A 22,740-nucleotide genomic window follows, 5' to 3' on the forward strand; every position below is an offset into this window, starting at 1 on the left:
TTTATCATACAAATAGTCTTTTCAGGTAGGTTTGAGATCCTAACTGAATAGGGGGAATACTATTATTTGAAAATCAAAGAACTTAAGTTTTCAAGTGGCCAACTGAAGTCCTAAGTCATACCTCACAGGACTGAGACCTTCTTTAGCCATTCAAACCAAAGAGTGGTCAGTTCCCTCACAAAAGGCCAATTAAACTTCTAACACCTGCTAATGACTCCAGTGGCCCTTTGTGTGAATCAGCTGCTGTAGCTCAGCAAGGGTTACAAGCTTTTGCTGCTTTATCAACAGTAGGCCTGAGAGACAAGGTAAGAGTGAGCCAAGCCTGGGCAAAACAGAAAGCTGGAAAAAAACAGATAATAGGTCTTAAGTAGAGAATTCCCTAGCATCATCAAGTCAATAAGAATGGGGAAGAAGCATGGTATCTAGAATACATGGACTTCACTGACAATTATTACCACATATAACTCATATCAATATCACTCACTATTTTTATATTGTACTAGAGGCATGGTGCACGACATTTGTGCACTGGTGGTGGGGGGTGTTCCTCAGCCTGGCCTCTGCCCTCTTGCAGTCCGGGAGCCCTCAGGGGATGTCCAACTGACGGCTTAGGCCCACACCCCGTGGTCATTCCACCGTTCAGCCAATTTGTATATTAGCCTTTTATTATATAGGAATTCTTCAAGATATGGCTGCAATGAAAGTAGCAGCCACAGTAGCCAAGGTCTGTTTACAGACTGGTGAATGAGTTTCTGCATCCGTTCTGGAGAGTCTGTCCTGGGGAAAGGCAAGTGCAAAAACCCCCACACAAAATGCCCATGTTCTTAGCCACACTCTCCTCTGGACCATAATGCATGGGTGTGTTACACTGGGAACAGTTGGCAGGATCCACCATGTGCAGTGACTCTATGAACTTGGTCAGGATTCACTGTCAATCACAGAAAATCAAACTCATTTAATTTGGAAACAAAAAATTTAATTATTTGGAAGACAGCTTTAGGAGGAAGTAAAGTTGTAATGGTAAAGCCTCCAACTTCTCTCTCTCAAACCAAACAATAATAGTTGAGAGTCATTGAGCCATCTTGTCACATTCTTTATCTCAGTCAATACCCACAGTAATCCTTCCATGCAAGTCAAAAAGGAGAAATGAGACTTTGAGGACTCTAATAAATTGCTCATTATTACATAGCGAATAAGCACTAGAATCTTAATCTAAACCCAGACATTTGACTGTGAGACAGCCCTACTTGGAACTGTCTTGTAGCTTCCCCTTTCTCTGAGGGTGATGTCCCCAGAGTCTTGTGTAACATTATGTTATCCTCTCTTCCCTTTCCTTTTCTTCTCTATTCTCCACCCCAAATCTCTAGTCAACACGTATTCCTACATACTTGTAATACACATAAGTGTTTAGACACACACACACACACACACACACACACACACACACACACACTCTCTCTCTCTCTCTCTCTCTCTCTCTCTCTCTCTCTCTCTTTCCCCCATGTACCAAGGAGATGAATATTATTTCAAGAATCTGAGCCTTAATCAAAATAAGAAACTTTTAGGTTTCAGCCTTTGGAGAGGCGATTCATTTAAGCTACCTGGACCACCTCCATTTATGAGGGAGACTACAGGCAATTCCTAACTAAAGCCAAAGTAGTTCAAACGTCTGCTTTGAAGCTGGCTGCTGGGAATTGAGAATTCATTGAGACTTCAGATCAGCCACATAAGCCACAAAGTTGCTCAAGTATGGAGATATATATTTCAGCAACAACTAACCACTAACAACATTTTTTTTACAGTGAAACTAAATCCAAGGTCTTGCTTGAGAATCCAGGAATGCCTAGCCAGGGGTGGGCAAACTTTTTGACTCGAGGGCCACAATGGGTTCTTAAACTGGACTGGAGGGCCGGAACAAAAGCATGGATGGAGTGTTTGTGTGAACTAATATAAATTCAAAGTAAACATCATTACATAAAAGGGTACGGTCTTTTTTTTTTTTAGTTTTATTCATTTAGTTTGCCCACGGCTGGCCTAGCCCTTTCTCCCTAAGACTTTAGGTGAAGAAGACACTTCATAGGGAAAAGGTGAGGTGGGTGGATGTGAAGGAGAAAGATGGAAGAACAGGTGACATAATTTGGGGCACCAGATCTCTCTGTTGCATTTGGTCATTTATTCTCAAGTGTTCCAGGCTAGAGAACAAAGGTCTTTGGGGCTTTAGGGATCAGGGCTCATTGCTATGAGCAGATTGATAATGGTTGGAACTCCTCAGTATTGGCTTATGCAGGTCATCACAAGTTTGGGTACAGGCTGAATCACCACAGAATAAAAATCACAAGACAGCATTTTAATTGGCCTCCTTTAGGCCATTTAACAAAGAGAAAGCTAACTTGCAAGAGCAAAGAGTAATTAATGAAGGGAGGAAACAGAGGTTCCTTTAGTGACTTCCAAATAAGTTCCTCTGTCTAAGGTGGGGGGTGGGAGGAGTAGCCTGCAACATAAAGATAAACCGCAGGTATTGAAGTCACAATGCCTTCCGTCAAGAACTGCTCATTACCATCAGATGCCGTGGTGGCAGAGGGGCCAGTGAAAACTAACTTTATTATTAGAAGCAATTAGGGAGAAAAGGGGAAGAATTTCATTTGGTTATTTCAAAACAAGTTTCTGTGCATAGTTTAATGAAGGCCTGCAGTGTCAAGATAAAATGTGTGTTTTACTGAAAACAGCTTTTGCAAATGACTGCTTGTTACCAGCCGGTCTCTCCCAGCAGAGTGGTCTGGGTAGGTTGGATTTACATGCATGCCAACGTAGAAGAGTTTAGCTGTCTCAGCTTCACAGAAGTGTTACCAGGCAGCATGGACCAATGGTAAAGCACGTGTGTTCTGGATTCAGACTGTGTCTTCAATTCCTAATACTGCCCTGGTAGCTAAATGACCTTGGGTGACCTTCTGGAATGTTCTAGCCAGAGTTTACTCATATATAAAGTGGAGATCGTGGTAGTATATATCTCAGAGGGTGGTTGAGAAATAGCAATATACCTAATATGTGTTTGACACTGTTATAATTATTAACAGGTATATTCAAGAATCATTCGGGTAGGGCAGTGGTTGGCAAACTGCGGCCCCTTGAGTGTGGCTCTTCCACAAAATACCACGGGTGGGCGCGCAGGTACAGTGCGATTGAAACTTCCTGGCCACACTCAAGGGGCCAAAGAGCCGCATGTGGCTCACGAGCCGCAGTTTGCAGACCACTGGGGTAGGGGGTTGTTGTTAAAGAAAGGGCTTGCTGTATAAGGGGTACCCTAAGTACAAATCAATAATAGGTCCATTTATATCTTTTGGCGTTAGCATGTAAAGATACTTGTCTTCAGAGTCATAACAATTTTTTATCTAAATTCATTTCAGACAATATTTCAATATGTCTACAGAATCCACGTTTTAAAAAGATCTGATTTTTTTTTTTTTTTAGTTTTGCAAAACCAGTTGTGAAACATCTCTTTTTATTGCTCCACTCCTTATCTGTAAGGTAACAGCTGGGACTTTTTGTATTTTCCTAAGTCTGAGCTTTTTCCTTATAAATCCTCTTGGCAGCTTTCACCTCTTCTGTCACATACAGACCGAGGCCGAGAGAAGCTGCCATGAACTGCGCTTGGACCATTTGGAAAGCCTCAGCTATCACACAGCAAATGGGAGGTGGGGCTTGGCTTCCTTCTGCATATCCACTGTGAGCTGCTGTGACCACTCTGAGAGACCTCTCAGTGGTGGTTTCAAACTCTCCCCCGCATGTCCCACTCTTCAGCGAGAGGTACTGTCCTCTTCAGCGATTTTTCAGAGACTTCTTCATTAAATTCTCAAGATTTAAAGATTGACTTTCAAAAAAAATAATATTGACTTTCATCAGTTGGCTACAATATCTGCTTATTTTCCTGGGAATATGGCTTACCCATTATGTTTTGGTTTCGCAAATCAGCAGCATTTAACTAACGTGCCATGTACCATAATATTAGATCCATATGATGCCTGCATCTCCTTCCTTGGACCTTATAAGCAATGACTATATTATTAAAATCTACTCATTTTGGAGAAGGCTAAACTAGCAAAATACCCTCTACACGTTTATTTTTCTGGCTTCCCTGAGTTAATTTACGCAATTTGAATAATTTAAAAAAGAGCCTGTGTCACATAATTTTAGATCTTATGCTTCAGATCGTGGGAAACGAAAAGTTAAAAATACTGGGAAGTAGATATTGGTGAAATTCTCCCCAAAAGTCTGTGTGTTCGATGAATGTTTTTGAAAGAGTTAGTGCAAGCTAATAACTATTTTCCCTAACCAAGTTATCTACTTCTTTGAGCAATAATTTTTTGTTTGTTTTAGGGATCACACACATTGTAACATGAAAGAATTTCACGTTTGAAAGACTCAGAAGTGTTGAGGGATGGTTGGATCAGAGTTGTTGATGCCCATTCACCATAATGTCAGTCAGAAGGTCAGAGCTTAAGGTTAGATTCTGAACAGAATAAAATATGCAACATTGGGAGTATCTAAGGGAAGATTTTTCAGAGGGAAGAGGCAGATATTTATTCTTACCCTGGATCGTTCTTCTAGTTTTGTCATCATGACAACTGTGGCACTCCGTTGCTCCCATATCATTCTCCAAAAGTCCCCGAATGTTTCAGGGAGAGATCCCTGTGTTGCAATGTAGGCGTTTTGCTTCCTGTAACCATCTATGTAGTTGGCATTCACATAGTCACTTCCTGGGATGCCTGTAAAGGAGGAATGTTATTCAACTAAGTGAGCGTATCACAAGAGGAAATAACCTGGGAGACAGCCTAGTGGCATTGTCCATTGCTGTTCCACACTACTCTAGAGGACTCACAGTGATGTATTAGAATTTGGGTTCTAAGCAAGATTCAAAACAGGTCTAATAGAGTTAAATAAATGCAATGTTTGAGTTGTTAGGTCTTTATAAAATGACAAGGTGGACTACCAAAGAAAGAACAATACAACCGAGTGTCCAAAGAATGCCTTCTCTCACATTGTCTTTTTCCATTGCATTAGTACAATAGAAATTGTAAAGGAGAATAAACAATTATCTGGTCACATTCCTCACTCATTCTCTTCCTCTTTCCCAGACAAAAAACTAAATAAAATAATGCCTGGGACTGAGAAATGTGATACAGCATGTCGTAATGGTGAAAAATTCACTGCAGATTTCACAAACAGGGAACTCATTTAATCCTCACAACAACTCTATAAAGTGAGTCCTGTGATGATCTTCCTTTCACAGAAGATTAAACTGAGATGCACAGCGTTTGAAAACTTGCTGGAGTTGGTGGAGTCTGGTTTAATTATAGATAGGCAGTCTGCTATGACTTTGTCCTAACCTCTGCAGAGTATTGCTTCTCGTTTAAACCTCATGGGGTTGTTGCATCACATGAACCTCTCTTTGGATTATGACAGTTGCCTCCTAATTGGTTGTCCCACTTCTACTTTTATCCTTTGCAGTCTGTTCTCCATCTAGCATGAGAGCAACTTTTAAAGGCATAATTCAGACACTGTAACATCTCTTCCGCAAACCCAACCATGGCTTCCCTGTACACTTCAAATAAAATTCACATGCTCAACAATGGCTACAAGGCTCTGCCCTACTCTAGACTAATCTCATTCCCTTCACCTTCTAAGCTTCTAAACTCTAGACTCTGCTTCATTTGAGAAAACAACGCTCTCTTACTGTAGTGCCATCCCACATCCTGGAACATACCCTGTCTCCTTCCCATTGTAAAATGTTCGCCTCCATCTCAGAAGGCCTGCCCTTTGCACCTTGGGACCACAGGACTCTGTTGGCAATTCTGACTCCCTTGGCAATTGTAATACATTATATATTACAAACTATAATTACATATTTGTTTGTTGGCTTGTTTATTGCCCATTTTGACCTCCAGATCATGTCTCTTTTATTCAACTGTGCTATTCCTAATGACAAAAAGAGTAAATAATTTTTTCCAGTTCCAACATTTAATAAGTAGCAGAGCTATAATTTAATGCAGATATTCTGATTGAAAGTCTAATTTTCCCTCAGAATAATGCCTTTAAGAGAAATGTGGGCAAGTTGTGCTTCTTCCAGGGAGAGTGGCCAGAGTGATTAAGAAGATGAAATCTATTCCATATATGAAAGGAATATATAGTACAACTTGGCAAAGAAAAAGGTAAGGGTTTGGGGTTTGGGGTAAGATCTGCCCATGTGTATCTGAAGAGAGGTTCAGATTTATTCTATTGAAACCCACGTTTTTCAACTCTGAAGGATATAACTGCAGAGATGTGGAGTTTATATCCAATATAATAAAGCATTTTAAATAGAATCAAAAAGGGAATAGATTTTCTCTGGAGGTAACAAGTTGCCACTCCTAGAGGGGGACGAGCACTTTCCAGTGATATCACCGTGACATGGGAGGCAGTGTTAGAATGTGCACATGGTTCCTTCTTTGCTCTGGGAAAACATGGGTCTTGGGTTTGTGGAAAAAATATTTTCTTTATAATGAAACATATGCTGTTCCCAAGCTAAAATTATTATATTTCACTGATTGCCACTTTCAATTACTTTGAGTGATTTTCTGACTCCAGTTGTAAAACTGATCCTCTCAAGAAAAGTAATGAAAGTCAGATGGAAACTACTGAGCTTCGAGAGGAACACATGGACGTAGAATACCACCGGCATCAGTGAAAAGCCTTTTGAGCAAAAAGGCTTTTGCTCAGTTGGTTGTAACATTATTCATCTATTACAGCCACTCAAGAAACAGTTGGGATTCTGGCAGCCCTTTGTTGATAAAGATCCTATTTCTCCCTGACACGAAATTATTGTAGATTCAAAGGACAGTTTAAATAAAGTCCTCAGGTTACAGCTACTGGGAAGCAACACATCTACATGTCCACAATATTTGTTTCTGAGGCAACAATAAATCTATAACACAGGAAAAGCCCACTTTCTAAATTTTAATTTAGCGGTTAGTAACGTTTAAAAACGCATAAAAAGGTGTTTGGCTATGGCCCTCACTCAGCTGCGAACATTACACAAAACTTTTTTCCAAAATTCAAAATGGAGAAATCTGGGTTAATGACTCAGAAAACACATCAACTGGACACGGCCATGTCATCTTCATCAAGGATCACAGATGTGTTTGAACGACGGTGCTGAGGACAGGGGGTGATGGACACGAGACTCAGATCTAAAGTCAGGGAACCACGCCGGTCCAACATTGAGTGATGAGGTAGGGAACCGTTTTTAGACCTACTGCTCAAGTTTGAATAATAAGTTACTATTAATGTTTAGGGTGAATGGGTTGCTACTGCATAATGATTGCACTTCCCAGAAATAAAAATACAAAACTTCTGCCTGAAAACTACGAGGCACCTGGGATCAATACTGTATCGCCAAATGCTTTATGAATTTGGGACTTGACATTTTGAAAAGAAGAGAATGAAAAACAACATTTCAGCAGTTGGTAGAGGTAATTATTAGGCTAATGTTTGCATCCAGAAAGAATGCTGAGGCGCCTCTTCTGTTTGGACCCTTTTCTCTAAGGAGGTTGCACCTGAAATGAAAGCATCCTTCCGCAAATACCTTAACCCACTTGAGCAAAATGACATTCCATGTAAGTTCTATCTCCATGTCCTTTGTAATGTGGAGAAGTGAGAGAGGGCTTTGTTCTCTAGAGGCTCTCAGATCTAATGTGGCCTACATTCATGCAACCCAACATAACAGGCTGTGTGGAAAGATGAATGAAAAAAGATTTTCGAAAGGGCGGTGGCTTTCCCTTCTAAAAAATATGAACTCTAGATTGGAAGCGGAAGTTACAAAGCAGCGTGGTTTTAAGTCGACGAGGCCTTAGTTTTCAACGCACCATATTCTGAAAAAGTTTTCAACCAACCCTGGCCTGTTGCGGGGCAGTGGGAAGGGAGCGTCACAGACTGGCTTTCCGAGTGGGAGCCGTGAAACGCTTTTCAGTAGCTACTGATTTTGAGGTTTCCGCTGGGAGGCTGGATCTGCAAAGAGTTTGCATCGTTTTGGGGTGATCTTCTCCAAGTCACGCACATTTATTTATTTAATTTTCAGCCCCCTGCCTTATCTGGACAATGATTTGCATCTGCTAATGCAACACTAATAAGAGTGCACTTCTAATCTAAGAGAAGTGTATGAAAATTAATTGAATTCCTCCGGGGCTATGATAGATAGAAACCTAAATTATAATAGAGTACTGAAAGAATACCAAATTATTATAAATTAGCTGGTTAATTTTATTTCTTGGAGTGAAGGAGACCTCTGTTCAATACTATGATAATGCTGCTTGTCTTGTTGGAAAAACCTTAGGACTGTTACTGTCTCTTAGAGTCAGTATTAATGTCATTGCTCAAGAATAACGTAGGTCTAAAAGTTGATCTTTCCTAGGAATCCATAGGTTTATTATATTTATAAATATAATAAATTTCCATGTATTGTTTTAGGTGTACTCTCCAATTAATAGTCATGGAAACAGTTCCAACACCAGTCTTGCTTATCATTCTCATCTTGCGAGTGAGAAGGTGGAGGCTAGATCCTGGATTCATATTACACCAGTATACCCCATTCCTGTGTTGCAAGTATTTCATCAGTTAATGGACTATTCTATCTTGTGGTGCTTAAAAATATTACTTATATGTTTTATATTGGGTCTTTGTGTCTCAGATAAACTAAACTTGGAGCTGTAAAACTCAAGTTTTTAAGACTAACAAAGGTCGTGCTGAGGTGAAAGACTAATAGAGTTGGGCTTCTGTATTCTCAATGCATAACAAGCCACAGCAAACAGCTATTCCAACAGAATCCGGCCAGTTAAAGCCTCCCCTTTTATTTGCTGGGGATTGCCGGTTATAGCTCTCTGTGGAAAAATTAGCCGGGGCATGGACTTTGAGGTCCACTCTTCTTTTAATTGCCTGCAGAACTTTGAAAATGTTATCGCGAGTTCAAAATGCAAGGGGCTCACTCTTCTTCATCTAAGGTTGGGATGAAGAGGACAGGGCTCCCTGACTTTGTTCCTACATGTGTTTGAATAGTAACAGAAGGGGAGGAAGCCTTGGTAAAACGAAGCTATTCTGCTCAAAAGAATATCTGTGATGAATAATTGCCAAAAAAAGGCTTTAAGACCTTGAAAACATTTGGCAATGTTAAAGAATATACTATATGAATTGTTTTGTCATGACTGGGTTAAAATAAGGTTTTCTTTTGTGTATTTACTTGAGGAGGACCAATTGAACCAAGTGATCTACTAAAAACAAACAAACAAAACAGAAAAAACCCAAAAAAACAAACCAACTTGCTTTGCATTTGATTTTTCAAGTCAGTAGATAGTTTTTTAAGAAAAGATTTCTCTTGCTGAGGAGTATTTAAAATTATATGTTTTATAATAAGGCCTTATGCCCCGATATTAATTGGAAAAGCGAGACTAAAAATAGTATATGAATTATGTTATCGATGTGAAATTAGGTAACCATAAGGAGAATGCACCTACTTTTGTATTACTTGTCACTGTCAGGAAGTCCTGTGTGCCTTTTGAAGCCTTGGGACACTAAGCACTTGCTAAAAATTTAGAGAGCTTGACTAGGAAACGGGCCTCCTGCCTGGGCCACTGGCAGTTTGCTCTTTGCCATTCGGGCAGTTGTTCAACTTGTCCCGACCGTTGATTGCTTATCTGCTAAACAAGGCATGTTGCACAAATTGATTCCCTCAAGTCCTTTTGAGTTCTAAAATAAGATGTCTCCCGGTAGTATTCTTAGCCTTCTTGGATTTGGAAATCTCTGTGAAGTTATTTTAAGATGAATAGAGGCTTTGTGTGTCTCAGATTAGGTAGGGACATTCTCTTTCAAGCTGATTTCTATTGCTTCTACCTCTGATGTGCTCAGATGAGGTGTCTCTCTGTGTGTGTGTGTGTGTGTGTGTGTGTGTGTGTGTGTGTGTGTGTGACTGATGCTTCCAATTTTGATTAGAATCTGGTGGGTACAAAACAAACAAATTCAAAAACAAGAGAAGGGGGTGGGACTAGGCTAGTAGGTGGTCTGTTCAGGGAAAGAGCTCTCCTGAGGTGAGAATAAGGCAGCACTAGAGGAAAGGCAGAGTTCCATCCATGGCTCCTGGGGACATGTTGCTATAGCATTGTAAGTCCTCACCCATCCTCTTCCATAGGTTCTGCATGTTTAAGCAAAATAATGTATAACAGAACCAATGACCACAGGCTAATTGATATAGACAAGAGGTAACTTCCTAGGATATCACATCCACATTAGCAGAAAACAACGCTAGTTAAGGGCCTGCTCAGCTGAGTGGTTGACTTTACTCCAACTCAGGGTGGCATCAAACCCCAGATACAGTTATTTTCTTTCACTTCTACAAATCCTTAGTAAAGTTTGCATCAAAAATAAATTGGTTTTGATAAACTAGTTTATTCCCTGTTGTAAGACAGAAGTACTCAAGTGCAAATAAAGCACAAAGGCTAATTTTTTCCCCACGTGAGTTCCATGATTCTTTTTTTTTATATTGGTTCCATTAAATTAAAAAATGTATTAAAAGCTACCTTTTATTCAGTAAATAATGTCCCCTTCAATGCGCAAACCATAAACAAATAAACAAACAAACAAATAATACCCCACCGAACAACAGTGAACTGTCGGTCAAGGCCTAGATTGAAATTTTTACAATTCACAATGCAGAAAAAAAAAAATCTTACTTTGTTTGCTCACAGCAGCAAACTAGAGGAGAATGGAAAAATGAAACCTAATAAAACTTACTACGGATACATTTATTTAATTACAAGACTACAGGCTTTCTTTCCCCTTCACTAGCACCGTGGCGGCCACCCATGGCTGTAGTAGGAAGAGCAAAATGAAGGACTTTCTTTGCCTGAGACAACAAATGCTTCTCACCAAGGCACAGTGCATCATCTGCCATGACATCCCCGGATGGAACCTCAGTTTGGCAAAGCACCCTCCGTTTCTATAGTACCCAGGGCAAGGTTTTTAGAAGTGTGCCTGGCTTTATGGGCACGGCAGCTCATCTCGGTGAATATTCATGGGGGAATGAGCAACTTCCAATGTATGAACCCTGCATCCACCTATGTTCCCTCCATGGTTTTTCTATATGTCTGCACTGCTGAGTGGCTGGGTTACCACAGTGTCCCCAGGGAAGGATGTAGGCAATTGAATTGTCTTTGAATGTATTCCAAGATTAGCTACAAGTGTTGAGGACTTATCCGTACCTCTTTTGTAGTTGGGGAGCCCTCTGGCATGAGATAAAGCAGACCGAGGGCCAGCGCAGAATACCTTTTCAGCCACATCAGACTTTTGTAATTATTACAGGGCTTCATGCAGCAATGAGGTGTCAGATCCAGCAAGGAGTGTGATGACAGGAGCTCTGTCTGCATGTAGGAAACTCGCAGAGCCCGAGTCTCCTCATATATCACATGTATCCTAATATCACAGCAGCATTATCATACTGGCCTTACCCAACGCCTCGGTGAGAATCAGCTGCGTCTATATATTTAAAACTTCTAATATACTGCTGGGTATTAGCTATTCTTAAGATCGATATAATAAACAGAAATGAAACAGACCTATTAATTCCTAAACATCCTGATGGAAAGTAATTCCAAATCTGAAAGGCCTCTTTCCTATACATATATATATTTTTTAAATCAATGGAGAGGACAAAAAATAATTATTTTATATCTTCCCAGCAATGTACAACCTGTGCCTTTATTCTAATAATGAAGTCACACCAACCACAGCCTCAGAGCTGTGGGTTTCTCTACAGCCTCAGAGTAATGAAGTGCAGATTCATTAGTGCAGTCTGCATAGGTGTACAATAAAAATTTTAAATATCCCAATAACTGAACTAAAGACAAATGGAGATAAAAAAACTCTCAGAGCTTTCTGATTTACTGTTCGATTAGCTTCCTGAAAACAAGAGTAAAGAAAAAAAGCCAACACAACCAGCCATCTCCTAAAAATGCTTATTCTCTCTTCCAGGTAAGAAATGGGACAGGTACGGGCTGAGGTCGGAGCCACACAGATCCCACACCAAGGCCCCGGGCTGCATGCAGGAGAGAGGTGCTACTTAAACTGCTCTCATTAGTCTTTACTCAGGCTGTAAGCATCCTGGGAAATGGTTCCCAGTTTCCAAAGGCTAAGTCGGATCTTGCTTTCTATTTAAGACTAATTAAGCTAGAAAAATTTGTCTGTGCACTGCTCCTTAAAGAGAAAGATGCTTTTACTTATTTTAAAAAAATCACTGAAATAAACGGATTAAACTATGTCATGCCTGTAAACAATTAACTTGAAAAGGAAAGACTGAAAAGTGTTAAAGAAACTATTGAATCAATGATTGATGTTCTGAACAATATGAGAAAAATAAACTCAACCAATAATTGGATGAGAATTAGGGGGGGAAATAATATTTTTCCTTTTATTTCAGATGGGGCATATATTCCAGTCAACTTCAGCTTAAGCAGAATTTCAAGGGCAAAAATAATAAACAACAGGTGTCCACTAGTGCACAGGCTAACAGGAAAGATAGAAAATAGGTAGCTGGGGAGGTAGGTAGATGAAAAGAAAGGAGAGGAATAGATTCTAAAGGGAAGCAAAGGGATCATATTTAGTAAGCTGACTTGGGAAATTGCACATGACAGCTGTTAAAAAGAATTCTTTATTGGGGAAAATAATTTAAATTCTTTGATGTTAGAGTTTCATGTGGAGCTTGAACATCAAACATTTGTATTCACTAAAATATCATTAACTTATTTTCCTGGGTTGGTTTTGCTTTTACTTATTGAAAAAATATCAGGCTACTAGATACAGCCTGGGGGAAAAAAAGGATGCATAGCATGAATACCCTGTGAAACTGGAGAACATGTTACCGCGTGCTGACAGCTGCTTTAAATGAGTAGACAGTCACTTAGCACAGAACACTCTGCAGAAGGGAGGCTAGGACACAACTTAAACACAGGGCTCGGTGTGGTGGCAAATGATGAAGCGACAGTACAGGGAACAGCAGTGGTTTTCTCTCTTTCCTTTTTAAAATTAGATTTATCTAAGGGGCCATGATTCCCTGTGAGCCACTTTCTCACTTTAAAGGTGCTAAATTGCCCATCTCACAAATAATCAAGTTGTTGTAACATCATCTATACTATTTACAGTTGGATTTTTTGGAATTGCTCCTATTATGCAAATCAAGCAGCAGATGATATATCTCGGATTTCCATTTAAAAGAACATATTCTTCCCCCTGCTGAAATCTGTAATGCTATTATGGGTCTGGTTTTCATTTATCAAGTACCAATATTTTCTTTTGCTTCACAGAGTACTCCAAATCTATGCAGCTTTCTCATTTGGATGGTATTAATTTTTCCATAGATCACATACAAAAGAAATTCCATCTGAGGATAAAAGGACCCAGTGATAGTAGCAATAAAATTCATAATATAGCAATGATAATTTTAATAGTTCCCAAGATTTGTCAGGCATTGTCTGTATGCCAAGCACTCCTCTAAATGCTTTACATGCATTAATTCATTAGATCCTAATAATTCCAGGAGATCGGTACTATTTTATGCCTATTGCTGCACAGATGAGGGACCCGGGACACAGTAACATCTCCCATCAAGCTCTTCAGCAGGACGCAGAGCCTAGGATGCTTTCATAGGAAAGAAGTTCTTGAGAAGCATATGGGCCCTTATAGGAATGTACCCTTTAAAGAGATGAAGTAAAGAAATAGATTTATGTTTTGAAACTTTAACTATATATCCCCAAACTAGAGAAAAACATAAACTAAGCTTTTTTTTAAATCAGATTAACAAGCACAAGTGTTAAAGAATGCATAAGACATAACGTGGTTGACGCTTTGTCATTTCTAACTCTTGCAGACAAAACCATTTAAACCTAGCTTGGTAGCAGAGACACACCACACCAGACAATAATTCTATTTGGAGTAAACCCCCTGGCTTAAGTATTTGTCTGTCTGTTTTCCCTCCAAAGAACTAATTTCTTAAAGTCCAAGATTTACTATTCATTTTACTATTCATATTATTTATCTATTGATATCTGGATTTGGAATCAACTTTCAGGATTTTAAGAATGGCAGGAAGAGTCTTACGTATCCTCATTTTATGAGAAAATAGAACAAAAGACAACCAGGCAAGGGTTCCTAAATTGCAGAGTAGACCTGCAAAGGGCTTGTGTGTCCATAAACTCCATGAAACCGGTGTAAAAAGTGTGTAGGTGCCTTTTGTTTTCCGGTGGGATAGTAAATGTTCATTAGATTCTCAAAAGGATCCAGCTCCCCCAAAGGCTAACTGTTAATTGTACTAAGTGACATGCCCAAGGTCACACAGCTGCTCAGACTGAGATTTAGTTTTCAGTCTTCTGCCTTCTTATTCAATCATTTTCCTAATATACCTTAAAAAGTAATATTAAACAAAAAACCCACCTGAAAGCTATTTATACGTCATTTATTCTTTGGAAAAATTTACTTTGACTGGAGTTTAAGAACACAATTGAAGGCCTCTAGCTCTTAAGACTTCTACCATAAGTGTTTCAAAATGTGTATTTCAAAATTCCTAGACAGTCTTTCCAGCACAAAGGCAATGTTCTTGAATTTGGTATGGCATGGAGAGGCTCTACCATTACGACTGCAAAAGCAGCTATAGGTGTGATTGGCCTATTGGAAAGAACAGCAGTCTTGGGCCCAAATGACTCACATATTAGAATGTTGGCTCTGCCACTTACTAGTTATTAATTAGGAATAAGCTACTTAAGTTTGTAGCTTCAGTTTCCCCATCTATAAAACTGAATGATCACAGCTAGCTTTTGAGGCTGTTCTGAATACTATAGATATGATCTATACATGCTTTTGAATACAGTATGTAAACTGTATGGCATGGTACCTGCCACTTAGTAGGCACCCAGCTGATCATATCTATAACCTTTTGTCTTTGTTGTTGAATTAAAAAGTAGCATTTTAAGTTTTGCTTTATATTTAGACATGGCCAACAATTCAAAAAATTCCACGTCAATATGGCTTTTAAATTGAAATGTTAATTATAATTCTACTAACAGAAATATAAGACAAACAGCTGTAAATTGTATATTAGAAGGAAAAACCAAAACCCCCTTTATCTAGGAATGTAATAATCAGATTTAATTTTTGCTATCTAGGAGGCATTACAATAAGTAATGTGTCACTAATTGATATTCATTGGTTTATAAGAAGGTGAAGATACATAAAAAGATATTTGAGGTCAGTAGATCACCCCTGGGATGAGCTAGGGATAGAAACATGTAACCTTCTGCAATTGTAGGACTGGTCCATTTGAATCACAGGTGGTTCCCCACATTGTGTCATTGCCTCAGATTAGTTGTGCCATGAAGTAGAAAGTGAAATATTAAAGTGTAATATCTGTGCCATCCACAGGTTAATGCCCAAGGATCAAATGAATTTTTAGGCCAGAAGTTAAGGCTGGGCGTTTGGATCCAGGCTAAGTTACTTAATCACAGTCACAACCTGTGTTAGTAGGAAAGCAACCCGAGTGATGTGACTGATGAAGCCGGGGTCAAGGGCTCACAAGAGTTCGATTCTAACTTGGGCTATATTAGTGATACACTGTGCGACTCAGCACCAATTTTCCCTCTGAGCTTCCATTTTCTCTTGTCTACTTTTTGGAATACTTTGGATTCTAGAAGATTAGGCATGTTGCTACACATTATCTTGTGCACATATACATATTAGTTCTCGTTTAGTCTTTATTTGTCACACTTATCTTAAATCATTAAATTAAATATGTTCACCTCTCTTCAGGAATTACTATTTTCTCTTAAAAATTGCTTAATCATGGAGAAGACTCCAATGGTAACTGGATTGGTCAAAAATTCAATTTTGTTCCCATATTGCATAACCTAAAACTCAAAAATTGTAAGCATTTGTAACTTGGACACTCTTGAATTTACTCTGCATTTTCCCCAGCATAAATAAAGTTAGCATAATTTGGAACCATGTCATAAAGTGTCACTATTTTCAAGGAGTTCAGTAAGCACATTGGTGCCCACACAGAATTCCTTATTTTTAAAATATTTTCCCCTGCCATCTTTCAAGGACAGTTGTATTTCAATGACAGTTGTGTAATGTTTAGTACTATTAAGCAAAGATAAAGGCAATACAGATCACTATGGCAACTTCCACTCCTTTCGTTAATGTCTGTCAAATAACTCTGCAAAGTAATGTGAAGACAGTGACCAGGACCTCTGAGAGAACAACAAAAATCCTATATAATAAAGAGGTAATATGCAAATTGACCATCATGCCCTCGCTCAAGATGGCTGCCCCCATGTGGTCACCAGATGGCCTCCACAAGATGGCCGGCAGGGGAGGGCAGTTGTGGGTGATCAGGCCAGCAGGGGAGGGCAGTTAGGGGCAATCGGGCCAGCAGGGGAGCAGTTAGGCACTGATCAGGCTGGAAGGGGAGTAGTTAGGGGCAATCAGGCAGGCAGGCAGGCAGGCAGGTGAGCGGTTGGGAGCCAGCAGTCCCGGATTGTGAGAGGGATGTCCTACCGCCGGTTGTCCTGTGGGATCGGGCCTAAACCAGCAGTTGGACATCTCCCAAGGGGTCCCAGATTGGATAGGGTGCAGGCTGGGCTGAGGGACACATACCCCACCCCCCACATTGCATGAATTTCATGCACCAGGCCTCTAGTGCATAAAATAAAACCTTCACCAAAACCTTTAAGTTATTGCCATTATCGCCACAGGCATGCAAAATAGACACGTTATATTTTATAAATTGTGCATGAAGACACTTAACATTTTAACACACTTGAAAAATCTGGCTTTGTGCTATCCAAGCTCCCTTTATAGTAAAGCCTCAGCGAGTGGTTCTGTGGTTCCAGGTGCCAGGATCTTGTGCTTAAGAAATAAGATGATGGCTTGGCCCCTTAAATATGGGGCTTAGTCTAAGATAAAACGCTGTTCATGGTTGTAATCTAGATTAAAGCTCTCTGTGTAGCCCATAAACTTCAATTAAATGCTTCTAACCTTTTGCATAAGAGTTAAAATGGAAAGATTTTTGGTTTCTAGGTCAGCTCTAGATTTAGGGTGTATTTGTGGCACAGAGTTATAAAAAGGCAGGTTTTAGTCTGATTCCAGTATTTTGGCTTTTATACTGTAAAAATATCATAGGAATGAAATGTACATAGTTTCCAACTATCATTTAAAAGGCACATGGAGGGATATTCCTGTGTTGTTGTTTTTTTACATACACCACTGTTAAGATGGTAGAAAATAACAGGCTAAGGAAAACAATGACAAAGTGGGCAAAAGTACAGGGACGTGGTAGTATTGACTGACCTAATTCTGAGTGAAAACAATGATACAACACAGCAAAGGCAGACTGACAGGTTCTTTGGTCAAGACCAAGCCAAATGCATTCTCAATTTACACCCATTTATTTTATTTATATAATTTATCTTGCTTCAATAATGAAAAAAAAGGTTTGTCTATTTGTGCCTTGGTTTAGTTTCTCATTTACTATGGCGATCATATAACAGACTTGAGACAAAAAAAAAAAATTGCTACTCTTTTTTACATTTTGAAATGGGAAAAATGTAGAGATAAAATGTGAAACCTATATGTGAATCACCCCAATTACAGTTGCTAAACAGGATTTGAGAGAAGCAGTTACCCATTTGACACTACTCTGCTTAAAGTAGCACTGGTGAAACTTTGATACACCTGATCAATTTTTTTCAGCACAGAAAAAGGCTAAGTCTTGAACACCTAGTATCTTCCGTTGCCTCAGAAAGGTGACATTTTTCCAACATCAAAAATAAAACTTCGAGAATTTTAAAATATATTTGTGCCACATAACACCATCCCGAGGAAAGGGGCTGTAGGTAGGGCTTGCTGAAATGCTGAAGGATCGTCCTTATTCCCCCCAAAAGGGAAATAAATGGAATGGTTGCCTTGCCGCTTACTGGGAAAGCTTGTAAACAGAGTCTCACTTTCAAATCAACTCTGGGTACGAAGGAGGCAGGTAGGACTTGTTCAGAGTTAGGAGATAAAGGGTGGTCATCACAGATATCGGAAGCAGAAAAAAGGGAAAGATACTTGAATAACTATCGATGAAAATGTCTGAACTGTAAGGTTCTCAAAAGGACTGGGTCTGAAGCTGGTGTTATTTAATGTTTTATAAAAACGTGAAGAGGGTGAGCAGTAAACTTGGTGCCAATGAGGATGCACGTGGTACAGGGCACTTGGCAGATTAGGTTAGCTGCTAAGACAAGGACGGGTTTAAGGGACTGATGAAGAGGGTGAGCAGTAAACTTTCAAGTATGAAAAGGCTACAATGCTCTTCTGGGTGCCAATGAGGATGCACGTGGTACAGGGCACTTGGTGAATCAGGTTAGCTGCTAAGACAAGGACGGGTTTAAGGGACTGTAAACTATTTTCCGAGGACAGCAGTCCAATGTGCCACCACCGCCAAGAAGACTAACACAAAGCCGAGTGCTGAACGTGAGCTTCTAATTGCTTTTGAAACACCACGTGAGAGGGTTTTAGTATTAGTAAGGGAGGAATGGAAAATATTTGCCTCATGAATCCTTAAAGAAGTTAGGCATATTTAAAGAGTAATTCTCATCTTTCAGGAACTATTATTCCCGCTGAAATGTACCACGACTGTGAGAGAGATTATCAAGCAGGCCACAAATGAGGTGTACCAGACATCTCCAATGTGCTTACTTTGTATTAATCACAACATCACCAACCCTAAATCTTTCAACCGTCCCTAGTGGCTATCCACATTTATTTACAAACTAACAACTCACTTGCCCAGTTTTAAGTAACAGTTATTGAGCATCTTCTAACAATCATCTTTTCACTCCTAACCATCAGTAACCCTCAGTAAATGGGCAACCCAAAATTGCTTCCCTTAGGAACATCAACTACATAATCAAGTATTTCATGTAAGCTGGAGGCAAAGAGGTCATGAGGGATGCTCTTATGTTATAGGATGGTGGGCTAGTGTGTGTATGTGTATGTGTGTATGTGCATGTATATCGTAGGTATATTTTTATGAGAAAGAAAAAGTGAGTACCAGCGTTGGCTAAATCTTAAATAACTATTTTTATAGATGGCTCAATGCCTAGTTAAAGCTATATTTTCATGCACATCCTTAAACCCATGAAAATAAAGGTGTACATAAGGTCAGTATTTCCTTACCTTCTATTGCTGATAGGAGAACCCGGGAATGATCATAGGCGATTACGTTTGCATATCTATTCTTTGGTTTGTTTACTTCCAAGTTTGAATGTTCCCATGTGAACTGCTGGCCAGGGTCAATTGACTTTAAAAGAAAAACAGCACACACACAAAATCAATACTGAATATCAGTGGATTATAGGCATTTATCACACGTAACAAACACGATTTTGAAAAGAAAACTCTGAAGCCACGCTTCATCAAGATGGCCCTGGCTGTGAAGCTGAGCACCGATATACCCAGAATCACATGAAATGATTAATCAGAGTAAAACACGGTGTAGTTACCAACATTGATTCAGATGAAAAAGAAAATCAATACAGATGTTCTGTTAATATTGGAAAGGCAGGTTTTATTATTATTATTTTACTTTTCCATTTTTTTCTCTCTGCTGCTATAGTTTACAAGTTACCTTGGTTCAATATTCCTTCCAGTTCTGTGAGCATTATTTTATCTTGTTTGCTCTTCCCTATTCTTTCCTATCTGGACTAATCTCAATTTTTAAATTGAGTGGTTTTTCACTGGCTTCACTGGGCACAGCTTTCCTGTTCTTTCTTCACCTACAGGCTTACATCTTGATGGCAACTTAAAATTTTGTCTATTTCTCTGCAACACATTATGGCCAATATCACAAGGCAATTTGTACAATTCAAACAGTTAAGAGTAACAGTAAAGAAGGCAGGTTAGTTAAATTAATCATTTTAGAATATTAATTTGTAACCCAGTGCAGATAGAATCTAATTGCTTTTCTATTTAAATTGTGTTTCCTATTGTTCATTATGTGTTATCATGTTTACAACATTTGCTTCATTTTATCCTTTAAACTTACTTGTTCTGATTTTTAGTGCATTTCCTTAATGCCTTAGTTCAACCACTTATTCAAAATTAAAATAAATATTGCCGATATAATATAATATGTAACTTTTCATACGTAAAGTAAAACAGTGATTTTGAAACTGAATCCAGGTTTTGGTTATAACATCTTGGGAAACTTTTTATTTTCCTGCAATATTATGTAAATCAAAACATATTTTCTTTTATCATAAGAAACTGACATTTTTATGCTTATAATTTCATGGTATATGGAAACATGAGTTTAGTAATTGCATAAACATGATTCTAAATGATCAAAATCAAGTTTTCAGAAACAATTAATGCTAAATTAAGTTTATGTACAGGTGAAATTTTTAAAAAGCAAAGATAGTATGTTATGTTGATAGAATTTTTAGCAGTAATTTTTGATGCTGGGTATTTTCCATTCTTTTATGTGTATATATTAGAATTTGAAAGTAAGACATATCCAATGGCTGTTACAAAATTAAAGACGCAGTTTATATTAAAGGGACAGAGTTCAGCATGATGATAAAACTCACCAGTGTAAAAAGTCAAGCCTATTAACAGTCACAAATAGCCTCTAAACATGCTAACATTCTCAGCAGTACAGATTGCAGCCTCTAATTTACGGAGGATTTAACCCCCTTTTCCTTTCTTAGCCTATGCTAATCTATATATAAACTGGTCGATCATTAAACAGTATTCAGCAAAAATAATCATCTATGCCGTAGAGTCTAAAGAATAGTGTAATTAGGGGTCTTTCTAGTTGGTTCTTCCAAGGAAACTCATCATCTCTCTGCAGAATGTACTCTCCAGTATTCCAGGAGCTAAAGGGAGCAGAGCATTCGTCTGGGCGGACGCCTTCAAGTCAACCTTGAACTCTCACACAGCTCCATTCAGCGACCAAGACCAGATTTAAACATTTCTCAATTCAGTCCCCACATCCAGTCCTTCAGCATCTGATGTCTACTTAGAATATCTCCTCTAATCTCTCATGCCAAGTGGTCTTTCTTAAGCAAAACCCCGGGCAGGTTAGGTCTCTGTTTAAGAACTCCCACTGGCTCTGGGTGACCTACAGCCTACATTCTGAAGTTCTCAGCCACAGCCCTACCTATACATTATCACTTATACTTGCATCTACAAAGATGGCTCAATACATGGTTTGACAAATGATTTTTTTAAATGTATTGAACTGATGAATAAATGTTGTTGAGAAAAGCTCATCAGAGAAATCATGGAGTAATTCCTCCATATAACATGGGAGCTAGAGAACAGATTGTGGAAACTGCATTGTACAGTGTACTCACTTTAATATTTTTACACTCATTAGCATATGGCTTAGTAATTAAATATATGATCTGGAAATTATAACTACCACTGACATTATACTGATGAGCATTACTCAGCACATAAGCTTCTTGCACATTATTCTCTAGAACAGCGGTTCTCAACCTGTGGGTCGCGACCCCTTTGGGGGGGCGAACGACCCTTTCACAGGGGTCGCCTAAGAACATTGGAAAACACACATATAATTACATATTGTTTTTGTGATTAATCACTATGCTTTAATTATGTTCAATTTGTAACAATAAAATTGGGGGTCACCAACAACATGAGGAACTGTATTAAAGGGTCGCGGCATTAGGAAGGTTGAGAACCACTGCTCTAGAATATACTAAGAAGCCCCTAATCTCACTGAGGTGCAGTCTTTTGGTGGAAGATGTTACTCTGTCTGATGGCCTAGTTACTCAGACTATGATCACTCACACATGGAAAATGGCATAAATTTAATTAGACCAATGAAATTGCATCTATCCACTCAAAGACACTGTTAAAGTCATGTCCATTTCTACTCTTGCCACATATTCTCAGCCATCAGCATGATTTGATAGCTGCATTGGAAGAGTTTGTGAAAGTTGACACAAGTGGAGCCATTTTAAAGTAGAGCCAGAGCAGCCAGTTCCAGAGGAAGTGCCTTGTACGTACTGGTTCCTAAATCTTTGGACTCGTCCTGACACAATTGTTTTACAAACCAGTGTTTGTAACATCAGCAGGAAATCAGGCATCCTGATCACAAGGAGTAATGATTATGGACTCTCTATCTGGAGATAGAATCAGTAACCAACCACGTATAGTCAAGAGTGGCTCAGCTTGTTAGTACCAATAGGAATTCCTTCTTCTTTTCATGCAATTGTTCCTTTCCTTTCCTGAGAAAAAGCCCTTGCCTTCCCTCTCTAATCAGGACACTATCTGAGTGTCTGCCTCAGAAACTATGTTCCTCCAAATTGTAATTATTTGATCCCAAATCAATGCTTGTTACCTCTCATTTTGGCTTTTTCATTTTAGGTTAAGAGTTTAAAAACTGGTAATGGAAACATGAGTTATACATCACATATGTTAATATGCTTATGCTTAAAATACGGTCCAGGAGAAGAACTGTAAGTAACAGGATCATTATAATAGCTGCCTGGTCATTATGCTCTACAACCAGTAGGCTGTTTAATTTCCACAAATACTAGAGGCCCGGTACACAAAATTCGTGCACAGGGTGTGTGTGTGTGTGTGTGTGTGTGTGTGTGTGTGTGT

General features: G+C 39.0%; 1 protein-coding gene across 19 annotated transcripts in view; it reads right to left on the minus strand.

The window, feature by feature from the left end:
- Window positions 1-22,740, minus strand: part of PTPRD (protein tyrosine phosphatase, receptor type, D) — an 865,179-nt gene that overhangs the window by 60,322 nt on the left and 782,117 nt on the right. For all 19 annotated transcript variants that reach the window (XM_014550614.1, XM_014550624.1, XM_014550612.1 and 16 more), the window contains 2 exons: window positions 19,282-19,405; window positions 4,588-4,763 (listed from right to left, as the gene is read on the minus strand). In XM_014550614.1, coding sequence (XP_014406100.1) covers window positions 4,588-4,763; window positions 19,282-19,405 — 300 coding nt within the window. The remainder of the gene's footprint in view (window positions 1-4,587; window positions 4,764-19,281; window positions 19,406-22,740) is intronic.

Source organism: Myotis brandtii, unplaced genomic scaffold (assembly GCF_000412655.1).
Source record: "Myotis brandtii unplaced genomic scaffold, ASM41265v1 scaffold606, whole genome shotgun sequence".
In the NCBI taxonomy this organism is placed as follows: Eukaryota; Metazoa; Chordata; class Mammalia; order Chiroptera; family Vespertilionidae; genus Myotis; species Myotis brandtii.